This window comes from Zonotrichia leucophrys, chromosome Z (genome assembly GCF_028769735.1).
Source record: "Zonotrichia leucophrys gambelii isolate GWCS_2022_RI chromosome Z, RI_Zleu_2.0, whole genome shotgun sequence".
Taxonomy (NCBI): Eukaryota; Metazoa; Chordata; class Aves; order Passeriformes; family Passerellidae; genus Zonotrichia; species Zonotrichia leucophrys.
In genome coordinates, this window is record NC_088200.1 from 57,548,942 (window position 1) to 57,574,592 (window position 25,651).

At 42.8% G+C, this 25,651-nt stretch overlaps 1 protein-coding gene across 1 annotated transcript in view; it reads right to left on the reverse strand.

Annotated features, from left to right (window-relative positions):
* The window catches only part of CPLX1 (complexin 1), a 113,334-nt gene extending 88,935 nt beyond the window's left edge, over positions 1–24,399 (reverse strand). The window contains exons 1-2 of the mRNA XM_064735155.1: positions 24,194–24,399; positions 23,293–23,395 (exon numbers count right to left, since the gene is read on the reverse strand). Coding sequence (XP_064591225.1) covers positions 23,293–23,323 — 31 coding nt within the window. The 5' untranslated portion in view covers positions 23,324–23,395; positions 24,194–24,399. The remainder of the gene's footprint in view (positions 1–23,292; positions 23,396–24,193) is intronic.
* Positions 24,400–25,651: the final 1,252 nt, after the last annotated feature.

Sequence of the window (25,651 nt, forward strand, 5' to 3'; positions counted from 1 at the left end):
AATAAAGAACCCATATGACAATCAGGTATGTACAGAGATAACATGCAAGGATTTGAAATCCACAGCTACTGCAGGCTGAACAGCATTCTGGGGTAGGTCCCCATTACACTCACACATTTTCTGCCTTCCCAACACATCCACTGTTGGAAGCAACACTGGGCTAGGCAGTCCACAGATTTGATCTGACAGAGTCCTGCCTTCTAAGATGCCTTTGAACTGACTATAGTGAAACAGACTGCACATAGTTCTGGTGTGCCCACTATCCAAAAGGAAAGATTAAACTTAAGCATGAGGGTGTGCAATAGAAATTAAATTTTGAGGGAATTTCAGGGATCACAGGTGCAAAGCAGCTCCTAGGAACTAACAGGAGCCAGGGCACAGAAACAGAATTTTCTGTATTAAGGTTTGTCTGCCCAGTGCTTATTCTAACTGGATTTGAAGTGAAGAATTTCAGCCTACATGACTGGAACTGTGTTGTTTTCAATGAGCCAGCCCAATCCCACAGCTTACTGAGCAGCAGCGCTGAGTGCCCACAAGGTGGTATCCTTCTTGCTCAGCACTTTTGCACTTCCTATCAGGATCCCCTCTGTTCATCCAGCATCTATTTATAACAAATGCTTTCCTATAGGCCTGCTATGCCAAATACCAAAAATTGCTCCCACTCACTGCAAGGCAGAAATTCTATTCCTGTGTAATTTATTCTGTCTTTACATTTCTAGCCTAGAGTAGAGTGCAGATTCCAACCATTTGCAATCTTTCATTATTTTCAGATATGTGTACACTGCAGCACTATTCTCCCACATAGATTAGTTAGCTGGCATCACCAATAAGTAAGCACAAGTGAGAGGGACACAGAAGATTCTGCTTTTGAGAGGTATCTGTAAAAGATGAGTTCTTACATTTTGTGAACTGGCCTGTACCTCTGTGAAGTCATATCAATGGAGAATATGCCCTGGTAATTAGAAACCTGCAATCTATTCTGGTATATGTCAGAAGAAGTGCAGGACAGGTAACCTATATGCACAGTGGAAGTCAAAACTGTGGCTCATGCTCAGAAAAAAACCCTGTTTTCAGGCGTGTGTCCTTGTTGGGACTGCTTCAGGCTGTAATAATCAGTGTTTGATCAAGTATATATCCTTCCCGGGATAGCCTTCTGGATCATTTGTTATCAGTAAAAATACTGATATTTTTTTTAATACCCTCCACTTAATGACTTTTAGTCCTTTCCAACTAGATTGTGGATGCTGCCTGCTGACACATGTATTTTCTTCTTCGGTACTCTTAAGTTTCAAAATGAGAGTTGGGCCTTCTCTCAAATTCATATCTGGGAGGTATGCCCTGTATTCACCTGCATGTATAAACAGCTGCTCAAGACAAGTTTCTCTGTGGGAGCTTCTCTATATGACGTCTGCCTCACTGAGGATGCCTGATTGACCCCAAACTCTAAAAAAAACACTACAAAAAATCCCTAAACAAAACAAGACCAAACCACAACTATTGACATCTTATCACCAAATCCCCTCCCCTGAACACAACCACCACACAAAATCATACAACTAAAACAGAAAACAATCCTACAACCTACACAAAATAACCCTACAACTAAAACTGAATACAAAAAACCCAAAAACCAACCATACAACCAATCCTACACAACCCCAATCACAATTTCCAACACAAACATCAAATAACCATCAACAAACCCGAAACAAAATATTAGCTCCTTCAATACTTCAATCCTCCCTCAAATTAAAAAAAAAACAAAACCTACAATTATGTGGATCACCTGTGCAGAGACCCTTTTCTGTGACTGGTTAACCACATTCCTGGGATCAGATTGGTCAGTGCTGTACAGGTAAGACCTCTCACATAGTATAAACAGGACGAATATAAAAGTAAAAGTGATCATATGCATGCACTTAGTTGTGGGTGCTCCATCATTAGAAGTGTTCAAAGTCAGGTTGGAAGGGTCAGCAACCTGATCTAGTAGAGGGCAGAGACATTGAAAATAGATGATCTTTGAAGTTCCCTTCAAATCCAAAACATTCCGTGATTCTAAAAACTTGATGAAGGATTTCCAATACTGATGATTCAAGCCCCCCTGACCCCAATCAGATTGAAACTATCTTCCTCAGGACATCAAGACACGGTGAAAGAGCAAGAAGCACAAAAGAGAGTAGGAAAATAGATACTAGAATGAGTGCCCCATCCCAAGGTTATCTCACGTACCCACCCCCAAGGTACAATCTCTGCTCACTGAGTACAATGTATAACTAAAATCACTCAAGCTCCACCTAAACATAAAGTAGTAGTATAAAAATTAGTTAAACATAGAGAAATTGTTGGAGCCACAAGAAATGTTGAGGGGAAGACTCCACCATAACTTCTGGGATCTGTCAATACGCTGAACCTGTCCTCTGCCTCCCCAGGACCACCTATTGGGTAAGAAAAATATTCCGTGCCTGCTGAATTATTATCTCAAGGGGGGAATTAGAGCTTGTTCGTTTATTGCTTTGAATCAATAGTACTTTGAATATTCTCACAGTCATATATCACCCGTTACAATTTTATTAATAAAGAGAGTTACTTTAGTCAGGATAGCAAATTCACCCACTTCACATCTCAGTGATTGGTATTTACCTTTGAGCTTTAATTCACTCTTCTGTGAAAAACAATAAATATCTTTCCACCCTCTGGAAAATACCTTACTGTCTGGCAGTTCTAAAGAAGGAGGATACATTGTTAATACCAAAAGGTATTCCAGTGCATGCAGGAGGGATTAGGAGGCTACCACCTCTATGGCTGAGAACAGTGTAAGAAATCTATCTGCTTTCTAAACAAATGGTTCATTTTGCTGCTACTTATCAAATGAGAAGAAAAATAGTGGCTACTGAGTCCCAGGAGGATGGACAGCCTTCAGACATTGTAATTACAGGGTATCATAAGCTCCCCCAAAATGCAAATGAAAATATAAGTGTCTCTGTGAGCTAATGAGCCCCTAAGCCTCAATTCCAACTAGCAGCTGCTTATCACAATATAAAATCTGCTATGCAAAAGAACCCAGAATCACAGCTGCATCTTAAGCAATACTGGAGACAGAGAACTGATGCAAAGAAAGATGGGACATGACCTAGAAGCATAGCTGGAAAAATGTGTGACTTCACACTCTTCAAATGGGCCAAACACCAAATGTCTAAAATGAGGGGTGAACAAAGTTTTCTGCTGCCAAGAATAAAAGCCAGTGACTGCATGAAACAAGCCCTAAGGACTGTCTTATAAAGAGGGTTATAAGACAACTGATGACTGTAGCCTGGATCTCCTTAGAAGTCTCAAAATGCCATAGATCTCACTGAGGTTCTGGCCAGCTGTCAATAGTTCTGCACACATTTTCAGTTTTCTGTCATGCAGAGATCGCAGTCTAGGCCAAAACAACAAAGTAGGAGAAAGTATGAAGGCTCTACAAGTTTTAGTTTCCTCACGATGTACAGAAAACAAGAGCCCCAACCTAGTAAAGGAGTAACACATATGCTTAATTTTAGCTCGTGCTTTTTACTTTACTAACCATTATGTATAGCTTTTCAAAATTAAAGACACAAATCATTAGCTGGGATCAGAGCAATCCCATTGATCTACATCTACTTTTGCTAAGCATCCCAATTTTCAGCGGTAGACAAAGTCATGTTTTAAGGCTTCATTGGATGAAGCCTTGTACTGTTAAGGCAAGAATCAATGCAACTATTTAAAAGCTGATGATGTTTTTCACCCCTTTTAAGTTTATGGCAAGGTGAACAGATAGTGACTTAAAGAGAGATCGAGAGATGGAGAATATATTTTTAAGCATTATTTTTTATGCACTATTTTTTTAAACATGGTTTTTGCTTAGATACTAAAGCAAAGTCCCAGTTTCAAGCATCATGAAAAAGAGAGAAAACCAGAATAGGGAAACATTTGAATGCTCTTGAGGAAAACTTTTTTGTTGGGTGTCATGCCTCAATTGCAAATGGGACAATCTGATTAATCCTCGAGTCACTTCCATTGTGTTTCTTCCTTTTGCAAACACCACCAAGGAATTTCCAGTTGTAAAATTTGAAAAGAACAGTCCGGGTTATCTTGTTTTGAGTACACTGCTTCCCAGTGCAAAAAGAACTCTCCCCACCACCATGCAGGCAACCTACACCTCGGGGCCACTACACTGGCCACAATCACTAGGAAATCACACCTCCTCCTAACAGGTGGCACGAAAAGATGATTAAATGTCAGTGCTGCTAGAAGAAATCTCAAACATGGTCCTAAATTAGCACACCTGAAGACAACCATGAGTTTCGATTTTTCTCCTTACAGAATGGAAGACAGAATTAAGAAGCATTGTCTGTGTCCTCAGGCAGGAAGCTTGAAGCGTTGTTTGACTGGTAGGTTTGTCCAAAATTCATGTGTCAGTTGTAAGTTAATGCCATTTACTCCTGTTCAAGAGAAGTGCAACTGTCGTGGATAGTCAGAAAGAAGGACAGAGGATTTTATTCACAGCAGCTTCAGACAATTACTCAAGGGACCTACTCCCAGCACATGCCACTGTACTCTTTTTTTCAGCTTCTGTAAATCCTACTTCTCTTCTTGTGAACATGGCAATCTCAGCTATATTCCCCCATATTCTTAACTCTCATCTTCACTATATTGGTCCTTTTTTAAGACCAGCCTCCTGTTGATTCTGATAAGGGAGCCACAGCACATAAAAATGGCTCATGCTAATTATGTCTCCCTTTCAATCAGAACACAAACCAGTGTCCCTGAAATACATACCACCATGCAAACTGCCTCTAGCATACAGATTTAAGGGTTAGATGCTCTCTGCTCTGATATGAACAGAGTACTCCTTTGAGAGGATTCCCATAATCATAAAAGGTTTCCGTTTTTTTCCAAAAAACACCAATATCCATCAAACCACAAAGCAGATTGAAGAGTACATGAAGAGAGGTAATAGCACACTGCTAATAAACAATAACCTTTGCACTTATAAAGAATCCAATACTTTAGAAGACATAACACTAATAACAACTTGGTGATTAGTTAGAGTGTAACACCAATCACAAAACTCATAAATGCTTTGTCAGCATTCCTATCTAAATTCAAGAAGATTAAGGGCATGTCTCAATTCAAGGATACCGACAGCTCTGAGGCAAGTAATAACATGAGACCTGTCAGACACCATACTCTGTTGTCAGGATACATCCTCACAACACTCTAAACCTTCCTTAGCTCCACAGTACCTCTCAGAATTCCACTGCCCTACCAAATTTTCACAGGAGCAAGCAAAGAAATAAAAAGAGTAAACCATCGCAATAAACCAATAGACTGCTGTTTAGGAGACTTGAAAGCAACAGATCTTCTTCTTCTTCTTCTTGCAAGCATTCCAAACCAGGGTAAATTGGGTCTGTAGTTGTGACCTCTCTACCTTCTGCCAGGACAAAAGGAGCAATCCTGGAGGACTGGAGCTCCTGACAGGAGCAATCTCAGCAGGTATGGTACAGAAACACTGCTGATGTTCTCTCCTATCACCTTAAGGGAAGTCATTGCCTCTCAGAGGTTCCTTAAAAGGTCAGTAAATATTGCTTCTTTGAGGGAATCTCAAAATTTCCCTGTTAACAGTAGTAGCTGTAGCCATCAGTATGTTTGTAGAAACTACCAAAAAAAGGCTTCTGGAAAACGCTTATAATGCTTTGTCAAGTATGGAAGCTGATGCACAATTGATTTGCTGTCAGGTTGGAAGAATGTGCTGCTGGTAGAATATTCTGCAAGGTTTATCCTTCATTTTGATTACTGGTTTGAATGACAACATGGGCATTTATCCCATTGTAAAGTGCAAACAAGGTGATGTAACAAAGCAACAGATGCAAGGTTCATTAGGAGACAGAATACTTTGCATTATCAGAGAAAAAACAGAGCAGCTTTCAAGCACAATGGCCTTTCCACAGTTCTGTGTCTGGATGAAAGCAAGCAAAAAGGGCGGCCACACAGAGTAAAATTAGCATTATAAGTCTTTTAAAATAATGGAATGAAACAGACAAAGTGCAAAACCAACAGCTCCTGCTAAAAGAGGAATATTCAAGTGCACAAGTACTTGAACCCTTCCTGCAAGGAACTCACTGGCAGTTTTGCTGAAAAGATCAGGACAGAAATCTAAATTACTGTCACAGCTAAGGCATGGAATACATGAGATTACATTTTGCCCTGCCCCTACAATTATTACAAGATCATGATGAGAGGAAGATCAATGCAGTGTGCCAGGAAATAGCTATACAGGAGCTTAAAGAGAAGAGCTACTCATCCTGACATAGTGTGAGTATATCAGGCAGAAAATCCTCCCAATCTGCTGAACCATTGTGCTCTGTTGGAAATGCTTTAATGACCTTATAACCTTTACCCTACTCTTTTAATTAGTGGCCAGAATATATGCCAATACTGTATTTCGTCCTTCTCTAGCAAAGAACTACCACCTTTAATCAATTCATCATCACCTTTTGGGTCAGAGAAGGAACACATGCTTACTTACAGGAAGAATCTGTAAATGTTCCCCAAAGATCTGCTTGGGGAAGACACATTTTTTAGATGTTAAATAATGAAATACTAGTCTCTAGTTAAAATGATACATGTTACTTTCTGATATCAAACTCACCTATCCATTTGAGTTCTGTAATGAGTTTGGTCAAGATCTTCAGCTGGAATATTACACAGACAAGTTAACCAAACTGAAGTTGAGATAATGAATAGCTTTTCATGACAAATACCTCCTTTCACCAAAATGAGTCCAGGGGTCTGCACCCTTTGATATTGTGTGGCTTAAGTGGTACATAGTACAGCCATGTATCTGTGCTTATGCTTACCAGCATAGATCACACAGCAGTGGAACCATTTTCTCAGATAGACCATGACACCTAGGTCCAGCCGACTTGTGCTGTCACACTGAACTGGAATACTAAAGGCCTTGACCCAAAAAGTAGTGGCAGCACCACTGCCAGTCCAGCTGGTTTCCTCTAACATATTTGTTGCTATAGGCACAAACTCAGAAGAAACTAATGCTGGGTTCATGCACATATTTTGCCCTCTGGTATAAACCACATTGAGCTTCTCGTAACCAAGCCTGTTGACAATACACTGGCAGCCTTGAAAAAATGTCCAGCGATTGATTGCCATCCAAGACCAGAGGTCAACAACATGTCAGGAATGAGAGCTAAAGAAGTAGCTCTGCTTCTGATAGTGGGCTGAGGTGATGGTGGGCAGAGGAAAGAAAGGTTTTGGCTCACACCTTCTGTTCTTCAACATCCTTCAGAGGCCCAGAATACTCTGGAAAACAGACAGGACTTCCCATATCACCTGTGAAAAATTATCCTATGGGCCAGAAAGTAAGAGAAAAATCTGTAGATAGACAATTTCTCTCATTTACCACACTGGCCCATGCTTGTGACCAGAGTCAGCTCAAGTCAGCCAGGTTTCTGAGCAGCTGATTACAAGAATTTTGCTCTCTGTCCTTAAGCAACAAGGCTGCAAGGTCAGGCCAGCTTCTCCATGGAGCTGACAAACTGTGACAGTACTCCTCTCTCATCTCACTATCCAGGTGCACTGCTTGTTTTGACATGGAACCAGATTTAAATGAGAAGAAAAATATCTGAACAAATCCTGTTCTACCCAACACAATTTATTTCTTATTTTTTAGAGGGCAATTACTGCCAATTTTAATACACATCTTAATGAAGACTGATTCATGAGCTGACTCCCTTATAAGGGCTTTGTAGTTAAAGAGACTGGGAATAGGAACCTTGTTAAAATAAAGCTCTACTGAGCATTTTGCATTTCAAGACAGTTACCACTTATGACTTTCTCTATTTCGTTCTCTAATTAAAAGGTTGGCAAACATGAACAGGGAGCATTTTACAGAACATAGGGAACCTTAGGTCTCTGTGCTTGAGCCCTGAACTGAATTTAACTACTCAGAGATTGTCAGTGATATACCCACGGCACATTAACCCCTACACATATGCTTCACTGGCAGTTGCAACAGCTCTTTCAGCAGCACCATGTGCATATTAGCCCTGTAATCCAGACTGGTGAGCTGTGCAAATTCATGGCTATCATTTCTCTGTCTTTGTCCCCCCTGCTGGGCTCAGCAAACACCTGGCTCCAGATACTGGAAAGCATCAGAATCTAGACACATGCCTTGCAGGCAAAATGTTGCAGCAGTTCAAAAAAGGATAACAGGTTTATTGGTGGGTAAGTGGAGAGCTGAGCCCTCAAATAAGAATTATGGTTTCACTTCCCTCCTTCCATCATTGTGATCCATCTTACCAAATCACTGGTAAGAATAATCCCCAGAATTTCTATGAAGCACAGACAGAAGCTCTAGCTGTAACAAATACCATTAGCAAAATGTCAGTAGATTCATGCTGTTACCACCCACCAGCTGCACCATTAAAGGGTGTCTGCTCCTAAGGAGTACATGAGAAAAGGATGCCCAACAGTGCCATGGAGGTAGACAAGGGTGATTTACGGCTCTGTGCAGGGTGATAACACGGACATGAATCACCGGGTGCCTTCAGAGAGAAGCTAGATTGGAATTTGTGCGGTGAGGAAAACAGGAAAGAAAGCATTATCAGGTCCAAGTCCTGTCCATCTTTCTTATATGGAATATGTAAAGCATTCTTGACCCTGGGCATGACTAAACAAACAAAACCCCTCTGTAACTTCTCAGGACACTGCAGCAGTCCTGAGGTACCTGAGACAAGTGATGCCAATTAGATCCTCCTGTTAGGCACCACATTTTAGATAAAGACAGTCTGATCCTGGTGGATACATCTCAAGAGACAGTTCCTAAGCTCTCCCGTTAAGTGGTTGCAGTGCTATCTTAGCCCAAAAGAAAATCAAAGAGATAACATTCTGACATGAGAGCTCTTGGTATAAGGAAAAAAAAAGGAGACCAAAAGACAAGCCAAGGTCCATGTCTGTGCCTGTCAGCTATTGAGAGGAAAGAAAATTAACCATTGAAGTCCCTATAAAAACACAGGTAAGAAGAGGCACAGAAAAGAATACAAAATCATGTGTGCGTCTCAGATACTTTCAAATTTCAATTGGCACTCCAACCATTTGAAATTAAGTGTGGCCTTTTCCATGATGTCAGCCATCTTTAAGACAAGGCCTTCTAGAACATTCAAGGTCTTCAAATTACATGACTATCTACTATATTCTATGCTATCTCTGATTAATCCCTCTCAAAAGACTAAGAATGCCCTACAAAAATGAACAGCACTTCACTCTTACAAAATATTTGAAGATGGAGCAATGTGATCTTTCTCTTTTGCTCTAAATGAGCTGTACTTGGAGCAGATCTGGCCCTTGTCATAACCAATGAACTCAGTCCTCAGCCTTGTACACTGTCTCCCAGAATATCTGCATACTGCTTCCTTACTAGCCCACTCCTTCCTCATAGGGAAGTTCAGCACAAATGCAAGAAGGAGGATTTCCAAAGGCCCTTGTCCATCAGCTCTTCTCTGATCCCTGAGAAAGTTCTTACAGTCCAAGATATGAAAAGAAGATTTTGCCATAGATGGACACTTCTTTCCTGTTTTGCTGAAGCCAAATGTGAATCCAGGCAGATAAGGACAGCAGCCACCTCATACTGCAGAGAACAAACTCTCCAGCTCTGAGATGGCTTTCAAAAACTGAGTAGCAAGACGCTGCAGCTTAAATTGGGTAATGCGATTTTCAGAAGAGGTAGGGGTTGGCTTCCCCTGTTCTGCCATCAAGAAATGTATTTACAGAATCAGCTTTCCCCACTATCAGAGACAGAAGTAACAGCAGAATTCCCATTACTTTATTTCACCTGGTTAAGTCATCATGCTTGAATGTGCAGGAGGCAACAGTGGTGCCATAACACAGCAACAAGCCATACACAGCATCCAGCCCAAAGAGACAAGCCAAGGTCCTGGCACCTGGAGTCCCTGCATAAATCTGATGCTGGGTTCTAACCACAACTTCATCCCTGCTGCAGATACCTCCCCAGAGATATTTGCCTAGAAATTTAATTCTACATGTCTTCAGGGTTTATGGGTTCTTATTGGATCATTTCCCTCTTTAAACTTCATGGGAAGAGGAATTTTACTTTTCAGGTTACCCTGCACTGAACAGATTTGCTTTTGGTTTGTTCCCTGGGCCTAAGTGAGGGGAGAGAATAGATGAGGAAATTTACACAACACTAAGCCAATGTCAGTTTTTATTAACTATAGTGCTTTTAGCATGGAACCACATGCTACATGGCTGTCATTAACTTAAAGGGTTATTTTATCACCAAAGATTGCAGTATGGGAGCTCCTCCTACCTGGATGACTTATTTACCCTCCTAATGCCTCTAATGATTTATCAGAGAATTTTCACTGCATGAAAGTTATAAATAATGCAAGAGTGCCAATGTGTTTCATGTATTCACTTCAAACAAAATATTAACCATGCTGACCTTGCATTTACTGACTGTGGACCTCTTTTGGATTTAAAGCTTATTTCAAATCTTTCATAAACTAGACTATAACCTTTTTTTTTCTTGCCATTAAATGTACACCTTTTCATATAATCACTTTTGCATTCCATACCACCAGCCAAGGCTACTGTGAAATATCTGTCACCCAAAACCTACTAAACCAAATGTTTGTCACTTAATCCTAATCATAATTTACAGCTAACTAGTACGGCAAAAAATAAATTACTTTATCAGCTCCACTCTTTTTACATCTGCTTTATTCCCAACTGTAACATAACCAGTTATAATTGAGTTGCAGTTTAATCAACTAAGTGGGCCACCCTGTGAGGAAAAACGGAGGGAAAAAAAAAGAAAAAGAGGAAAAAAAAAAAAAGAAGAAAGAATCTAGGTCACTCTGTTCTGAAGACAGCAAAATAGATAATTGCTTCACTCCACAGCATCCATGCTGCACTTCAGGTATGTTTGAGATCTTATGTAACTAATACCATCCCTAGGTTAGCCAGACCATCCCTAATAACATGCCATAAATATCCCTTCCATGCACATGAAGGTGATGGATCTGACTTACTCTTTTCAGACTGTGTTAAAATGAGAAATATTCCAAGCCAGAGATTTTGAGGGGAATTTTGTGAGTTTTTAAGAGGAAGAAAACCCCTTTGATTATTTCATTTGCATCTGCAAGAAATTAATAAAAATGCCAAGTCTTCAGCTGCTGTAGATTGACAGATATCTGTCAAGGAAGCCAGCTGAAATTTCTAAATCACATTATGCTGTATCAAAGAGGTGCCTGTGAGTGCTCAGGACAATGTTGTATAGAATACATCACTGAGTTTCCCTGGCCACCCAGAGATCATCCCTGTTGGGCTAGATTAGTTCTACTGTTTTTTAGCTAGAACTGATTTTTGAGCACATAAAAATGACCCAATATAGGAGGATCTTCTACAATACAAAGCAAAATGTACACTAAAGTGATCTCTAAATAAAAAACAGACAAATAACTACATAAGAACCAATAAGACAGGAAGCTTGTAACAGAGAGAAAAAATTAAGGGGTGTTGTTAATTCAGGGCAGCCAGGTCACAACAGTCAACTGGAGTAAAAACAGGATTGAAACTGACATACTCTACACTTAAACCAGGAAGAGGATTCCTTATGTGAAGCAAAGTCAAAACTTTGCACTTTGACTTCAATTTCCTGTATGGAAACAGAACATTCTTGTTTGTTGTAGTGGTTGAGAGAATGCCTTTTACCCAACTATTTTAAGCAACTGTTATTGCATCTGCTTGCATAGCAGGAGCACATGCAACTGTTTTGGAGCAGAGGTGCTGAGTACCAGGCAGAAGGAGTACCACCTGTAAAGTTCTACCAGACGACATTCAAAACACAAAACCAGAAGTCTCAATCAAGCATCTCAGCCATGAGGCAAGTCATTTTGTCCTCAACAGGGGATCTCAGGCCACATGACCAAAAAAGGTGTTCAACACCTTGACATGGTGCTCAGAGAGATGTGGGATCTCTGCCTGGCACAATGTTCATTGTCAATATAAGAAGATGCACAATCCAAAGAAAGGGATGGCACGTTCATCCTCTTCCAGAAGCCAATATCTTGCGAGGGCAGTGATCTGGCTTTCTACCACTCATCTGTGTGCCCTTGCTGAAGGTTTTGGTTGGGTAGGCACTCCTGAAACAGTCAGGCAATTTGAAGAAGACTTGGTTGAAAAGTTATCAGCCATGGGGAAGGAGCCCAAGGCACCCTCTGAAATTGCTGCCTAGGTAAGAGTGAATTATGGCCTAAGCCATACTGTAATGTGAGCCTGAATCTAGAATATTGAGATAGCAGAGAGCAGGTGACAAACTATGGGGCATATCTGAGTCTAAAAATCAGGAAAGTAATAAATATTGATACTGAGGAAGATGGAGCATCTTATTTTCAGGCAACTGTTAAAAACCAGGGAGACGTCCCAGAGAAACACCTAATTCTTAAATTACTTTCATCTCAACAGAAGTATAAAACCATCATTACCAAATCCATTAAAAATAGCTGTTTCCATGTAAATTGCAGGTAGAAGTCACCATGGAGGGAATTTCAAGCTATGCTTGTAATATGAAACTCAAAATTCTTACCTGGGCTGAAAGATCACAGCTGGAAAGACATCCAGTATAGTCATCTTTTCTAGAAATTAATTTGTAAATCCACCAAGTTCTTTGAAATAAAATTACTTTTAATCCGAATCCAAAAGCTGATTTCAAATCATCCATGAGCATGGACATAATATAGCTGGCAGACCTCTTCTGTTATACAAACAAAAAGGGGCTAAAATGATTTCAGAAAAGGGAAAATTTACCACAGCTCCGTAACTAATTCCCCTAGAGGAACACAATGCTGGTTCCTACTAAGCTAGGTTTGCATTCTAACACCATTAGATGTCATCACAGACTGGAAAAAAACAAAATTTAGTGTAAAAACTAAACCACTTTTTAGGTAAATTCTGTTATTATGGACAATGTTACAAGTGAAGACTCAAAGACATGAACTCCCTATTGAGGCACTCAGGACCAATAATTATTTCCTGCCTCACTGGCCGTACCTCTCTGAGCAGGTACAATTATTGCAAATGCACCCAAGACTCAGTTTCCATTTCTTCCTGCTCGCTGCAGCAGGAGGATTTCCCAGAGAGAGCACCTCTCTTCTCTCCCACAAGTCAAGCGACACTAATTACCAACTCAAGGATGCTCATGGCCAATTTATTCACATTATCCTTTTACCAATATTGTCCCTCACATTAAGTAGTTCTTCCTTCACTGCAGTGTTCACCTCTCTCATGTATTTAGAGGAGTAGCGGTGTCCCTGCTTAACCTTTTTCCTCAGCACTTTAATCTATCTCCATGTAATTATAAATTTCCTTTCATGCACCTTTTAATCTTGTCTTATTGCAGCCTGGGTGACGTGGAACAGAAACCTCTGATATTTAAAGGAAAATACAGAAGTGAAAGATGCACTTGTCAAGAAAATTTTTAAATACACTGAATTCAAACAAACAAACAAACAAACAAAAACACAAATCAAAATTTAAAAATACTCATCTGTTTCTAATGAAATTAAGATTTTTTCTAAATATCATTCCAATCACTTTTATTCCAGCTACAACTGTATAGAGGAGGAACTATACACATATATAGGCAAAATCGCTGAGTACTTTCTCCTTCTCTTCAATTTTTTTACTTACTTGTATTCTGTTCAGGATTCTTTTTAAATCTGGATTTAAAAAATCTGAAGGAAACTACAAAGAGAAATCTAATTCACAAAGAGCAAAACACTTCACTCAGACTCAAGGAAGAGTCGCATGCATAAACTTAACTTCAACATAAAGTAAATAACTGCCAGAGATTAAAAAATACATTGGTTTGGACATGATGTCTTAGTCTCAGGTAGTCTTTCATGCTTGCAAGATGTCTTTTTTACTTGATTGCTGAGAAAAAAAAAAACAAACTTAGGTGTTTAAAAGCTTTTTATTAAAAACAAAAATCAACACAGACTTAGTAAAACCTTTCCAAACTCCCCTTGCAAATTAAGATTTTGATTAATATATGCATTTTCAAAGAATGAAAGAGTCAGACACACCTAGGACTGGCACTGGAACAGAGGCCAGGCAATCCCATCCAATTCCAGCCCCTTCACGCAGTGTGCAGAAAGTTTCACACTATACTCAGTAACACCATGGCAGTGAAGTAGAAACAGCAAGAAAGTTTCATTGCCAATATCAAGTCAAGGACAAATTTTCAAGTCTATTAAGTCCAGAAGTTCAGCTCTGTCTAGCACTAAGAAGCAGAAGGAGTGATAGAAGGACAGAAGAATAGTGTTCACTTCCCATGAAGGCAAGGGCAGTTCTCAGAGCTGAGCATGTGTCTAGTTGAGTCTGTTGTTTTCCTGGGATAATGGTGTCCTGTAATGCTTTCTATGCAAGGAGACTGGGAAAGACACCATTTAACACAGAGATCAAGTGACCTTCCCAAGCACACCCAGGGTTCTCCCATAGACAAGGCCAGCAATTGAGACAACCATCTCACACTCAGTTATCGTCTACAGAAGGTTCAAATGTCTTTTCTGCTGGTCAAATTTGCCTGAGCTCACCAGCAAAAGCAAAAAAAATGAGATAGAGCCAGGGACACAGAGAAATGGCAGTTCAACTATTTGTCATCACAGGCATTGACACACATTTCTTTCCCATCCTTTTTCCTTTAATTGTTGTCTGCCTTCCCCTTCACTGCTCTAATTCTCTCAGGAGACTGAAGTTATCAAAACAGCTCCATCATTCCTCACTTGTATTTTTTTTTGTTTGTTTCTTCCCTTATTTTCCACAGAAGGTAATTCACAGACATTTGAATCCCAAATTTATGCTTATGTTGTTGTATGTTTGACATTCCTTCAAGGTCAGTATCATTGCAAATAAGCCACGAGACTCAAATAATGATGCAAAAATGTAAGCAGCTACTAAGCAGATTCATTCTTGTAGGTAATGACAAATTCAAATTGCAAAAAGATGCACTAAGTCAGCAGATTAAATTTGTTGTTTGTATTAATGCACTTCTGCAGTGACAGCATCCACCCAACTCAAAAACAGCTCATTTAAAAATACAGGAGAGAGTGGAACAAAAAAACAATCCTCAAATTGCACAGGGCGGTTGTCAATTTGTCTGCAGCAGAGAGACACAATTTGTTTGAAGTATTTTGTTTCTGATATGCACTGTGATTTGTATCAGTGATAGACCACTAGTAGCCTTGGCCATGTCTGTAATTGCAACTGTTACTCTTTAGCAAACCACATGAGCATCTGTTCAGCGATCAGTTGAAATTTTCAGCCTTCTCAGCAATGTTCTACATCCTGAGACACGTACTCCAGACCCAAAACTAACCTGAGAGAAACATAACTGACTATTCCAAGCTCTCACAATCAGACTGTACGTGAGAAAGTATGATGGCAAGCAGAAAAAGTGCTCAAAGCAGTAAGTTAGCAAATGTTTAAGGTGCTGTGTTGCCTTGTTCAAGCAATTGATTTCAGCACATGGAATGAATACACAAAGGCAGCGCAGAGGTGCAGCCTCACCTCAAAGAAGACCATCCAATGCTAAGGCAGAGTACTTTCTGCCCCACCACTGAAAGAGAAGCATAGACAAGAGACACATAATCTGGAAGAGCATTCAGGATGCTGCTGAGGGTCTTTACAGCCATTGGAAGTGGGCATAGAAACTCTGCAGCTTTGATGGGCTAGCCAGTTACCACTTCATGAACCATATCCTCTCTCCAATGGCCTGAAAAACTATGAATTCTCACCCCAGGTAACACTAGAGCCTGTATTTGTGTCTGACTCTCTGCATCAATGTCTATTCTCTCTGTTGTCTGAACACTATCACATAAAGTTCAGAGAAGGGACCTTGGCCATGAAACAGAAGAACATGTCTTTTGCATGCAGCCCTCTAATACGAGACAAGCCAGTGGCAAAACACTACAGACCTGTCCCTTTCTTTCTGCCAGCCTCCCCTGTTTATTACCACTTCTCTTCCAGGCTTCCTCAGCAATTTGGCAGATTTCAAACACTGCTGGAGGACTTCTCATCTCCATTCAATTGCCACATGAAATTTCCTGTGAGATCATCTTGTTTTGAGGGTGGATTTTTTTGCTGTTGCCTTTGGGGGGTGCCCCAGCATGAAAGAGACATTCTCATTCCTGTAATGGCAGGATGCCTGTCTTCCCTTAGTGGAGTGTCTGCAGAGGTTATTCAGAGATTTTGGAGCCCTGCACTTACTGCAGTGCTGACAAATACAGACCATACAGTCTTGACTTCACTCAGCAAGACTTCAACACCCAGGCAGCCTTCATAGATTTCATTTCACAGCTATATGAATTCAAACCTTACCCTTCTAGTCAGAGAAGAAAGCCCTTCTATGTACATCAGCCTTCATAGACATTAGTATTCTCTTATGTCTGTGCTTTTGCCAGCACATGAGCAAGTGAGTAGATCTCCACAGCTAACAGCTGAACTACATCCTGAACTTCCCTCTCCTTAAGAACCAACACAAATGCAAGCCAGTAGCTTATATTTGGAGCATCCCATTTCACCAGGAAGATCTCAGTAACTGTAATACATCATCCATTAGGCTCCTGCCCAAATCCAAATCCACTGCTGCAGACAGTATTTCCTATGCAATGCAGGCTAAAATTTCAGCACTGACAAATCCTATTTGCGCCAAAACCCTACAGCTGGCAAGAAACCACCACTTTGCTTCTATTATGGAAGGTAAAGAAAGAGAAAAGTCAGAAAGATGCAGGTATACAGCAACAGATATTAAAATCAAAAGCATGCAGACCTTCCTTCAAGTGGACAGAAAAACAAAGGAGAAGAATCCTTTTTTCTGCCATGTATAAATTCTAGACAGACTACTTAACATATGTGAAATTTCGTTATTTCTCCCTCTCCAGGAGAGAAAACTTTCTGGTTATCCATGTCACTCCACTCCAAGCGGGCTTTTGACAAGCAGATAGCCTGCAGCACAAATCTTAGTTAAGCTCTTTGTGGCCCACCTCTACAACCAGCTGAAGGTTGCACATTTCCTCCAAGGATACTTCAATTAGCACACTGCTCACAGTGCCTGCTTGCAAGTAAGACAAACATAAGAAAAATCCTAGCAGACAGGAGGGAAAGCTTTGTGTGATTCCAACAGCAACAGGCCAAACAGAGGCAAGCAAATATAAAAGGAAGCTTTCTCCAGAAAAGAACAGGGAAAATGCACCGGGTCAGTTTTTCATCTCCTGGTTTGGATCATGGATACAATAAATCAGCTGACCATCACTGTAGTTGTTTCTCTGGTATCCTCTCAACAGCAACCATTTGCTTCCTTGGAAGGCATCTTGCAACTTAAACAAATTTCTCAAAGAAAATGTCTTTGCCACCAGTTTACATTAGGGGAAAGAAACACTTTAAATACTATTCCTTGTGAAAAATGTATGCCGCCTACCCCAGGTTCCTGCCTCCTATCACTGGATCCCAAGAAGAAGGGATCAGCACCTCCCTCCCCACTTCCTCTCTTCAAAAAGCTGTAGAGAGCAATGAGGTGACCCCTCTGCCTCCTTTTCTCCAAAAGAGAAAACCCAGGTCCTTAGCCACTGCTCAGAAGACATTCATTCCAGCCTTTTCACCAAAGTTTTTGCCCTCCTCTGGATGTATTCAATGCTTTTAAAACTATTTTTAATTTGTGGGGCCCAGAATTATACGCAACAGAGGTGGAAGTTATCTGAGAATGAAAGTAAGTGGCCTCCCAACATCTACCACATGCTACAGTGGTCTTGAGATCTCATGTCTCTGGTCCGATTCTCCAGTCTTTGTAATTTGGATGCATCTGACTGCAAAATGAAAGACCTCATGCGTTAAATGTTTCAAGGATTACAGACAAAAGCGACCTCAGAAGTCAATACCAGCACTATTTGTTAGCATTAGAACTTGCACTTTTGTATTACAGTTTCTGCCCTGCTCCGGAACTTCACACTTTAACATGAGCAGTGGAGCACAGCCTAGTTGATGCATGAGGTCCCAGTGCAGCACAGGGGCTCATCAGAGAAGTGGAAATGTGAGAAACAAGAGAGTGAGTTGGAGAAGGAGAACACAGAAACCCCTGTGTTCCACCCTGAAGTGTATTGCCTTTGACTGCACTCAATCTTGCTAACTTCTGCAGGAAAAATTAAGGACTTAATCCTCACTTCACAAGCTACTAAAGTCAGGCAAATGCAGCAGTAGAATATACAAAAGGTCACTGCTAAGATGTTGAACACTAGTGTGGTTTTCATTCAGACTTATCTGGCATTCACACACCCTCACATCTTCACTCATGTAAGCTTAGCACAGGAGCTGCTCTTTCAGAGCTTAAGTCACACAGTGACTTAAATCCCATTATCTTCATGAGGGCTTGGATCTCTGTTTGTCTTCAAGAACAAGGGGACTCCCTCTGGTCTGTGTTTTGTGATACACCCAGTTGAAACAAGGTTCTGTAAGGGACCTGAAGTAGGAAATGCCCCACTGCTGGCATGTTACAGATGGCAATCTGGTTGCATTTGTCTTGTGCCCTACAGTATTTTAAGAATCCTTCTGAACCAAAAAAAGTGTCCACTGATTCTTGACAGAAGAAGCAGATGGGAAGCAGAAGTCCCCACTCTAAACTGCCAATAAATCAGTAAATCATGCCTGTATTATCTATCATAGTGAATATCCAGAAACTCAGATGTACCACCCTTCCTCCTATTGCAGTTGCACTCCACTATGAATTCAAGGGATGCTGGAAGCATGAAGAAGAAATTTATACAGTACTATTCATATGCACAGCTACATGTGAGAGGATTTGCATAATTTATCCACAGGCTGACATTAAAAAAATTCAATATTTAAGGCAGACATTCCAACCTTTTACCATCCAGTTTGTGCCATTTCTCCCATTCATGGCAATAAAAGTAGCACATTAAAAGGACTCTGTGCAACATCATATTTAAAGCTACTTTGTATACCACAATTTCACAAAATTCTGGTCTGCAGAATGTTGCTTTCTGCAGCAGGAAATCTCTCTCTCTTCAAACACATCATGATCCAACATTCCAGTAAATTCTCCTCACTTTCCATAGGTTTCCATTTTTCATTTTCATAAGAAAATATCTCAGACCCTGGCCCTCAAATCACCCAGTAACAGAATTACACCCAGAATATCTTCATGAAGTTCCTTGTCTTTTATTTCAAACCAGTTTCCCTACTTGTCCAAGCCGGCAGTGACAGAGGAAGTGATACAGTGTAGTACAACATGGGAGTCAGTTGTTTGTGCACAATTTGCTTTCACTCAAACTTAGCAAGAAATAAGAAATACACTGTGAAAAGTATTATAGCTAAACTCCTTCAGGACCCATTCCAGATCCTCCAGTTCCTGCTCTCTCCTGGGAAACCATACACATTGGTCATTATAACACTAGCCCAGCTGTGACCTGGCTTGGCAAAGAGCACTTCTAATGTAAAATATAGTCATGAAATTATTCTGATTGTCTTCATTTAAATAACTGTCACAGGAACAGCAAAGTGACAAATCACCCTGGCTCCACACCTCTGTCTATGTCTGTGATGTAGCAGGGTCAGAGGTACAAAATATTTCCTTACTGTTACTTATGTGGGAGAAGAAGCAGCAATTTTAAGCCTTTAACGTCTTGCTACTTTCTTCTCATTTTACACAGCTAATAAGGAACATTACTTCTCCATGGCTTCTGTCACTGTCAGACAATAAATAGTGTGATTTCCATATAGGGTGTTGAAAGGTCTGAGAAGCACAAAAAGGAAAAAAAAAAAAAACTACAGAAGGAAACCAGCTGCATAACCTACTATTTTGTACTGTTTTTCCTGGACCACAGTCCCCACTGCTAATGCTCACTCTCTTGCTAATGAAAGGGTCAAGGATTTTGCCATGAAGAGGCCATGGATTTAAAAAGACACATTTCAAGCTGGTCAACCTTCAGGCAGAAACCCTGCTGCCAACACAGCAGCAAAATCCCAGTGCTGGCACAGCAGAGGATGACCTTCCACTGCACAGACACAGCAGACTTCTGCACACCCTCTTTTAACAACAAGACCAGGAAAGGACACATTCTACCTCAGCAATACAGTAACTGTCAAACTGATTTCACAAAACCTAAATACTCTCATCAAACCTTCAAACAAAGCAACTTGTCACCACATAACTGCCTTTCCTTGGCTGTGAATTTAGCTCACCTACCCTTCAAAGCAACTCATTGCCTTCATCCCCTATGGGCAAAACTCCAAGGAAAAGCAAATCTGATCATTCTAAGCCATTAGAGACAAGACTAATATCTTCAAAGTTTGCTTCAAAGGCAATGGCAAAACTCCCACAGAAGCATTCTGCTAAGGTTAGTGCTACTGCTAATTAGCAGAGGGAGGCCTCGTCCCTCTCAATAAGGTGAGTGAGGAGGTAGGAGAATGATGTTTTTCTATCAGTACTTTATTTGACCACTCCCAAAAACAAAACCTGGTTCCAAACTCCTCACATGCTTCAGAGACCTGCATAATCCTGTACACTAGAGAAAGGTCAAAAGCAACCACCTGCAAATAGATTTCCAGGCTCTTAGCTATCAAAAGGTCTGGCCTAAGCTTCATTTTAGGGCTGTACGCTGTGAAGAAAAAATTACTTATGAAAATTACATAACCATTATGCTCTGTCAAGGACATCCAACTGGCCCTCAGATGGTGAACTTTCACCATCTGAGATAGCTGAAAGGTTAAGCTACCTTAGCTGTAGGTGTTCAACAAGCAGAATCTACAGCAGGTCAGATTCTGTGTAAATTAGAGGGGACCTAATGACAAAATTGCAGTATTTTTTTTCTTTCTTCCCAGAATGCCATAAGAGATTATGAGAATGGTATAAGAACTTTCACACCATTCAAAAAATCCTATCAAACAGAAGAATGAATTCAGAGGTGTTCTGGGAAAAGCCATATTAAACTAAAATCAAAGAGCTATGAAATCCACCCAAAGACCTCCCAGAAAGTGAGGATAATAAAAATGATCACTAGCAGATCAGACCACATATCCTACCCAAAGCAAGCCTATCAACTGCTCTGCTCAGTTTGACCATCCTTGTGGACACAATTCACAGATTATTCTGAGCTGGAAGGGACCCAGAAGGATCATTGAGTCCAACCCTTAAGTAAATCTCCCTTTGGATATCAGAACTGGCAAACAGAAAGGGTTCTGGCCTCAAAACTAAAGGAGCAAACTATAACCTTTAGACCTTAGTTTGCTGTGCCAGTCTGGCCAACTTGGACGATTTGCATCAGCTTGGGCTTTAACTCCACGGAGAAACCAGTGTCCAAAACCACCTCTATTTTCAGTATTATATTCGCTCTGGGAGATCTTGTATTATCTTATTGAAACTATTTGTAATTTAAAAATAGGACTCTGCTTAATGAATTAGCATTTCCTGGATTTTACCACTCTGCAGAGACTTCTCCTTTATTGAGTAAGTGGGTAAGTTCCAGACACATTAAATCATCTGGCAAAGAGCTGGTGCCCTGGACAGCATCTTAACAGACATCAGGAGCTCAGACTTCACTAAAAGATGCTTTTTGAATTTACCTTCTCAGAAAGTCCTATTATCATACAAATCCTGACCTTGGCATGCAACATCTTGTTAGAATGAAGGTCTGCCCAGGGTGAATGGTGTTAAGCACAGGCAGACAGTGCTTCCAACTCATGTTAAGTCACCAAGCTGCAGAAGAAAGCAGCCATCATAGATGTTATTCCTTTGCTGCAGCCCGCCTGCCCCCACCTTTAACTGCAGTCTGTAAGCAGTTATTTCCCTTTACTGGATTCATGGATCTCCAGCTGTAGTGGCTGTATCTCCAGTTTGCAAGTACATTAGTTCAATTCTGCTCAAGCAACCTTGCACTACAGCAAACAGTGAAAAGCCTTCACATCTTAACACTAATTCCCTTCAAAACGGGCACTGAAGAGTGAAATGAAACACAGCACTGCTACCACACAAACCGCTACCTTCTCACATACATGTCTTCATACCTCACTATTTTGTGCAAACAAATCAGTCCCTTTCTTCTCCAGTTTGATCTCCCTATTCAAAATACCCCAACTAAAACTTTGGTTGTTTCCTCTGTTCTTAACTGTGAAAATCTTGCTGCTCTGGTGAAGAACACCCACCACTTTTAGAGATTAAAACATTATTTCCAAGTCATGGGATAGAGTCCTGCAGTAAATGTTGAAGTTGTATATGATATCAATATCACTACACATTAAACATTTACACGGCCTCATGATTCTACAGTTTCTTCAAAGAAAAAAGAATGAAAAATGCACACATGAGATAGAATACAAGAGAGAATTATCAACTTCCTCTGAGGCCAATATTTCAGTCCCCAGCAGCATCCAACATCATCTCAGTGATGCTTAGATCATTGCTCAGACCAAATGTCCAGATCAAGCAGCCTAGAAAGTAACTGTGGCAGAATAAAGGAACATCATTCCCAAATATTTGTTCAGTGTTTTCAATTTCTCCTACACACATCCCTAATTTTTCTATTTCACACCATTAGGTTAAAACAATTCCTCACACACATAAGCTAATGTACAGAAACCCATAGAAGATTGGCCTTAAATCCAGGTAAAGTGTGTAGGAATACTTTATTATCATTTCCATCCTTATTGTGGTAGTGTTCTTACTAAAATTAACTCTCAAAATATCAGAGACACAAATTTCTGCACTGGGCATTTTTTGCTCAGGATTTGGCCAGTCTTTGGGGGAAAGATGAAAGAAGGCTTACATATGTAGACAAAATGTCACTCTTTGGGCTTCCTCTGCCTAAACCAGTCTTCTTCCTTTATAATAACTGCCTCTGTGACATGGCATGAAGCAAATCAAGACTTGCACACTGCACAGCAGGATATGCATCCAGGTGCTGGCCCTGGGTCATGCCAATTAGGGCCAGCACACCCTTTGTGGGAGGTCGCTCTTCTGACTTGGGGCTGTCGTCTCTGCTTGTTGCTGCCCTCTCCTGCTCAGACTCTCCAAACGCTCCACTCCGGGATCACGAATCAGTGACAGGTATACTGTTCCAAGTCCTCAATAAGCTATTCCAGGTGCAGACCTACGACAGTAGACCATCCCCTCTCTTTCAGGGTGCAAAGGGGAGGGGTAGTGGCCCCTTGTTTGCCAATCACACTTACCTCCTAGAGCTTGTTTCATAACAAAATCCATGATTTGTTGCTTGGGGTCCTGCCCACCTTCACACCTCACATGCACAGAGAACGGGAATCCTTGGAAGGCAGCCTGCAAAGAGGCACAATCAAAACAGGAATAGTATCTCTAAGAGAAGAAAAAGCTAATGCCTGATCTTCCTCAGCTCTCTCCCCACAGTCTTCCTCCCTTTGTCTGAGTGCAGACAAGTTTCCAGCCCTCCATCCTTTCAGACCCTGCTTTGCACGACAGGGCACCCGAGGGGCAGAGCTGCATGTTGGCGAGCGGGCAGCGGCTGGGAGGAGTCGGGGATACACGGCGGCTCCCCCAGACTGGACAAGTGCCCCGCAGCAAGTGCGGAGGACAATGCGGTCCCCTTTCATGGCCTGTTATCTGCGGACGGGCAAGAAGGAGTTAAACCTTTGAACTTTCTCGTTTCCCCGCCTGCTTCTCGCCCTCTCGGTTTTCAGAGGGTTTGCTCCGAGGTGGCAGGTCCGCCCGGGACCGCCGAGGGGGCATTTGAAGGTGAAGCGCCCTGCAAGTGCCCGGAGAACCAGCGGGGGATGCTGGGCGATCAGGATGCGGATGCAGTCCGGGTGGCGGGATGGAAAGTCCCCCGCCGGAACCCCTTGGAAAGCCCCCAGCGCAATGCCAGGGAGGGCTGCACCTCCTCAGGGTGAGCCGGGACGGCTCAAGGTTGAGACCGGCCGGCCCCAGGTGCGGCACAGCTCCGGCTGCTGCATCCCACCCCCCGCCCGACTTCGGCACCGGGTCACGGCCGTGCCAGCACCTGCAGGGACAAGAGCTGTGCCCGTCTCTGTGTGCCCGCACCCCGCCTCTCCTCTCTGCCCTTCCCGGCTTGGCACGGCCCGCCCGCCCCGGCGCCGATACCTCGCTGGGCGGCCGGCGCTGTGCGGAGCCGGGCCGGGCCGGGGCAGGTGGCTGCGGCAGGTGCCGGCTGCTGCGGCTCCTCTCGTCTCCCGCGGGCTCCGGCCGGCGCCCGTGTGCCCGAGGGTTGCCGGGGAAGTTGCGGGCGCGGAGCGGGGGAGAAGGAACGACTCCACACCTTCTCCCTACTTTTCCCCCGCGCCCCTCTTTTTATCACAGCATTTCCGGACCATCCCACCGACACGGTCCCTCCTTCCTCCTCCCCTCGTTGCGGGAGCTGGACTCTCTCCCTCCCCCTGCCTCCGGCTCCCCCGCCCCTTCCCTGCGCCGCCCTCGCCCCTCGGTGCTCGCCGCCGAGCAGGCCGGTAGCGCTCTCCGATGCCCGCGGAGGGGTGCGTGTGTCCGCCCGCGTGTCCCCCACCCCATCCCCGGCTGTCTCCAGCAACCAGGTGTCCTTGGGCTTTGCCGTGGGGGGAAGGAGGAGTGGCTGCTAGCCCGCTGTTGCATTTTGCAATGGGTTCCTTGCCTCTCCTCGGGAGTCAGTGTGTGTGCCAGGGGAAATCTCTGCAACCACGGCTTCCTGCAAAAGGGGGAGGGTGTGGGAGAGCGTTCTGCATCTTCTGTTCTGAGTCCTTCCCGGAGATCCCCTCTCATTCCCTAGGTCCTGGAACGAGTTAGAGAGGCAAGGAAGAAGACAGGGAGGGAGAAGACTTTCTCCTCCCTCTTGCTTTGCCTCGGATTTACTGTGGCCGGAGAAGAATCTCTGCTCTCGCTATCCAGGTTGGGGGGGGCGAGGCCGGGGGGAGGGACGGGGGGGGGCGGGATGGGGGATAAGAGGAAAGTCCTCTCCCTGCGATTGCCGCTGAAGGACGCGAGTGCAGCGATCCGTTGTCCAGCCCGGATTCGGGACGACATCTGAAGGTGAGAAGGAAGGAGCTGTGTAAGGTGCGAGCGCTGCGTGGCAAAGCAGAGTAACATCCACTCCAGAGCACCGGCGCCCACCTTTAGGGATGCTGCCAGCCGGCTTGGAGCTGGATGGGGAGGAGACGAGCTCTGCTGCTGATCCGCCCTTTTGTCGCTAGCAGGAGAGGTGGGACAGCAGCCCCCAAAGTAACCTCTGTGGGTTCAAAAGGAAGGAGGGGGCTAGAGCGGAATGTTGCCGGCAGTAGTGGCAGCCCGGGGATGGGGAGCAGCGGCGCCTCCCGGGGAGACGCTGGCACGGCCCCTGGGCGACGTCGTCTGAAGGTCAGGAAGGACGCCGGGGCCGCACCTGGCCCCGCGCAGAAAGGCATGCAGCTCCTGCAGGCACGGCAGGCCAGTCAGTCCCTCCCGGGGCAGCGATGCCGACCACCGGGGTTCCGCAGTCCGCAAAGCTTTCAGATGTCGATGAGGGAGTGCAGGTTTCTACACTGAGGTCAGTGTCTACCACCTGGGTCTGCCTCAGTGCTCCGTGCCTGTCAG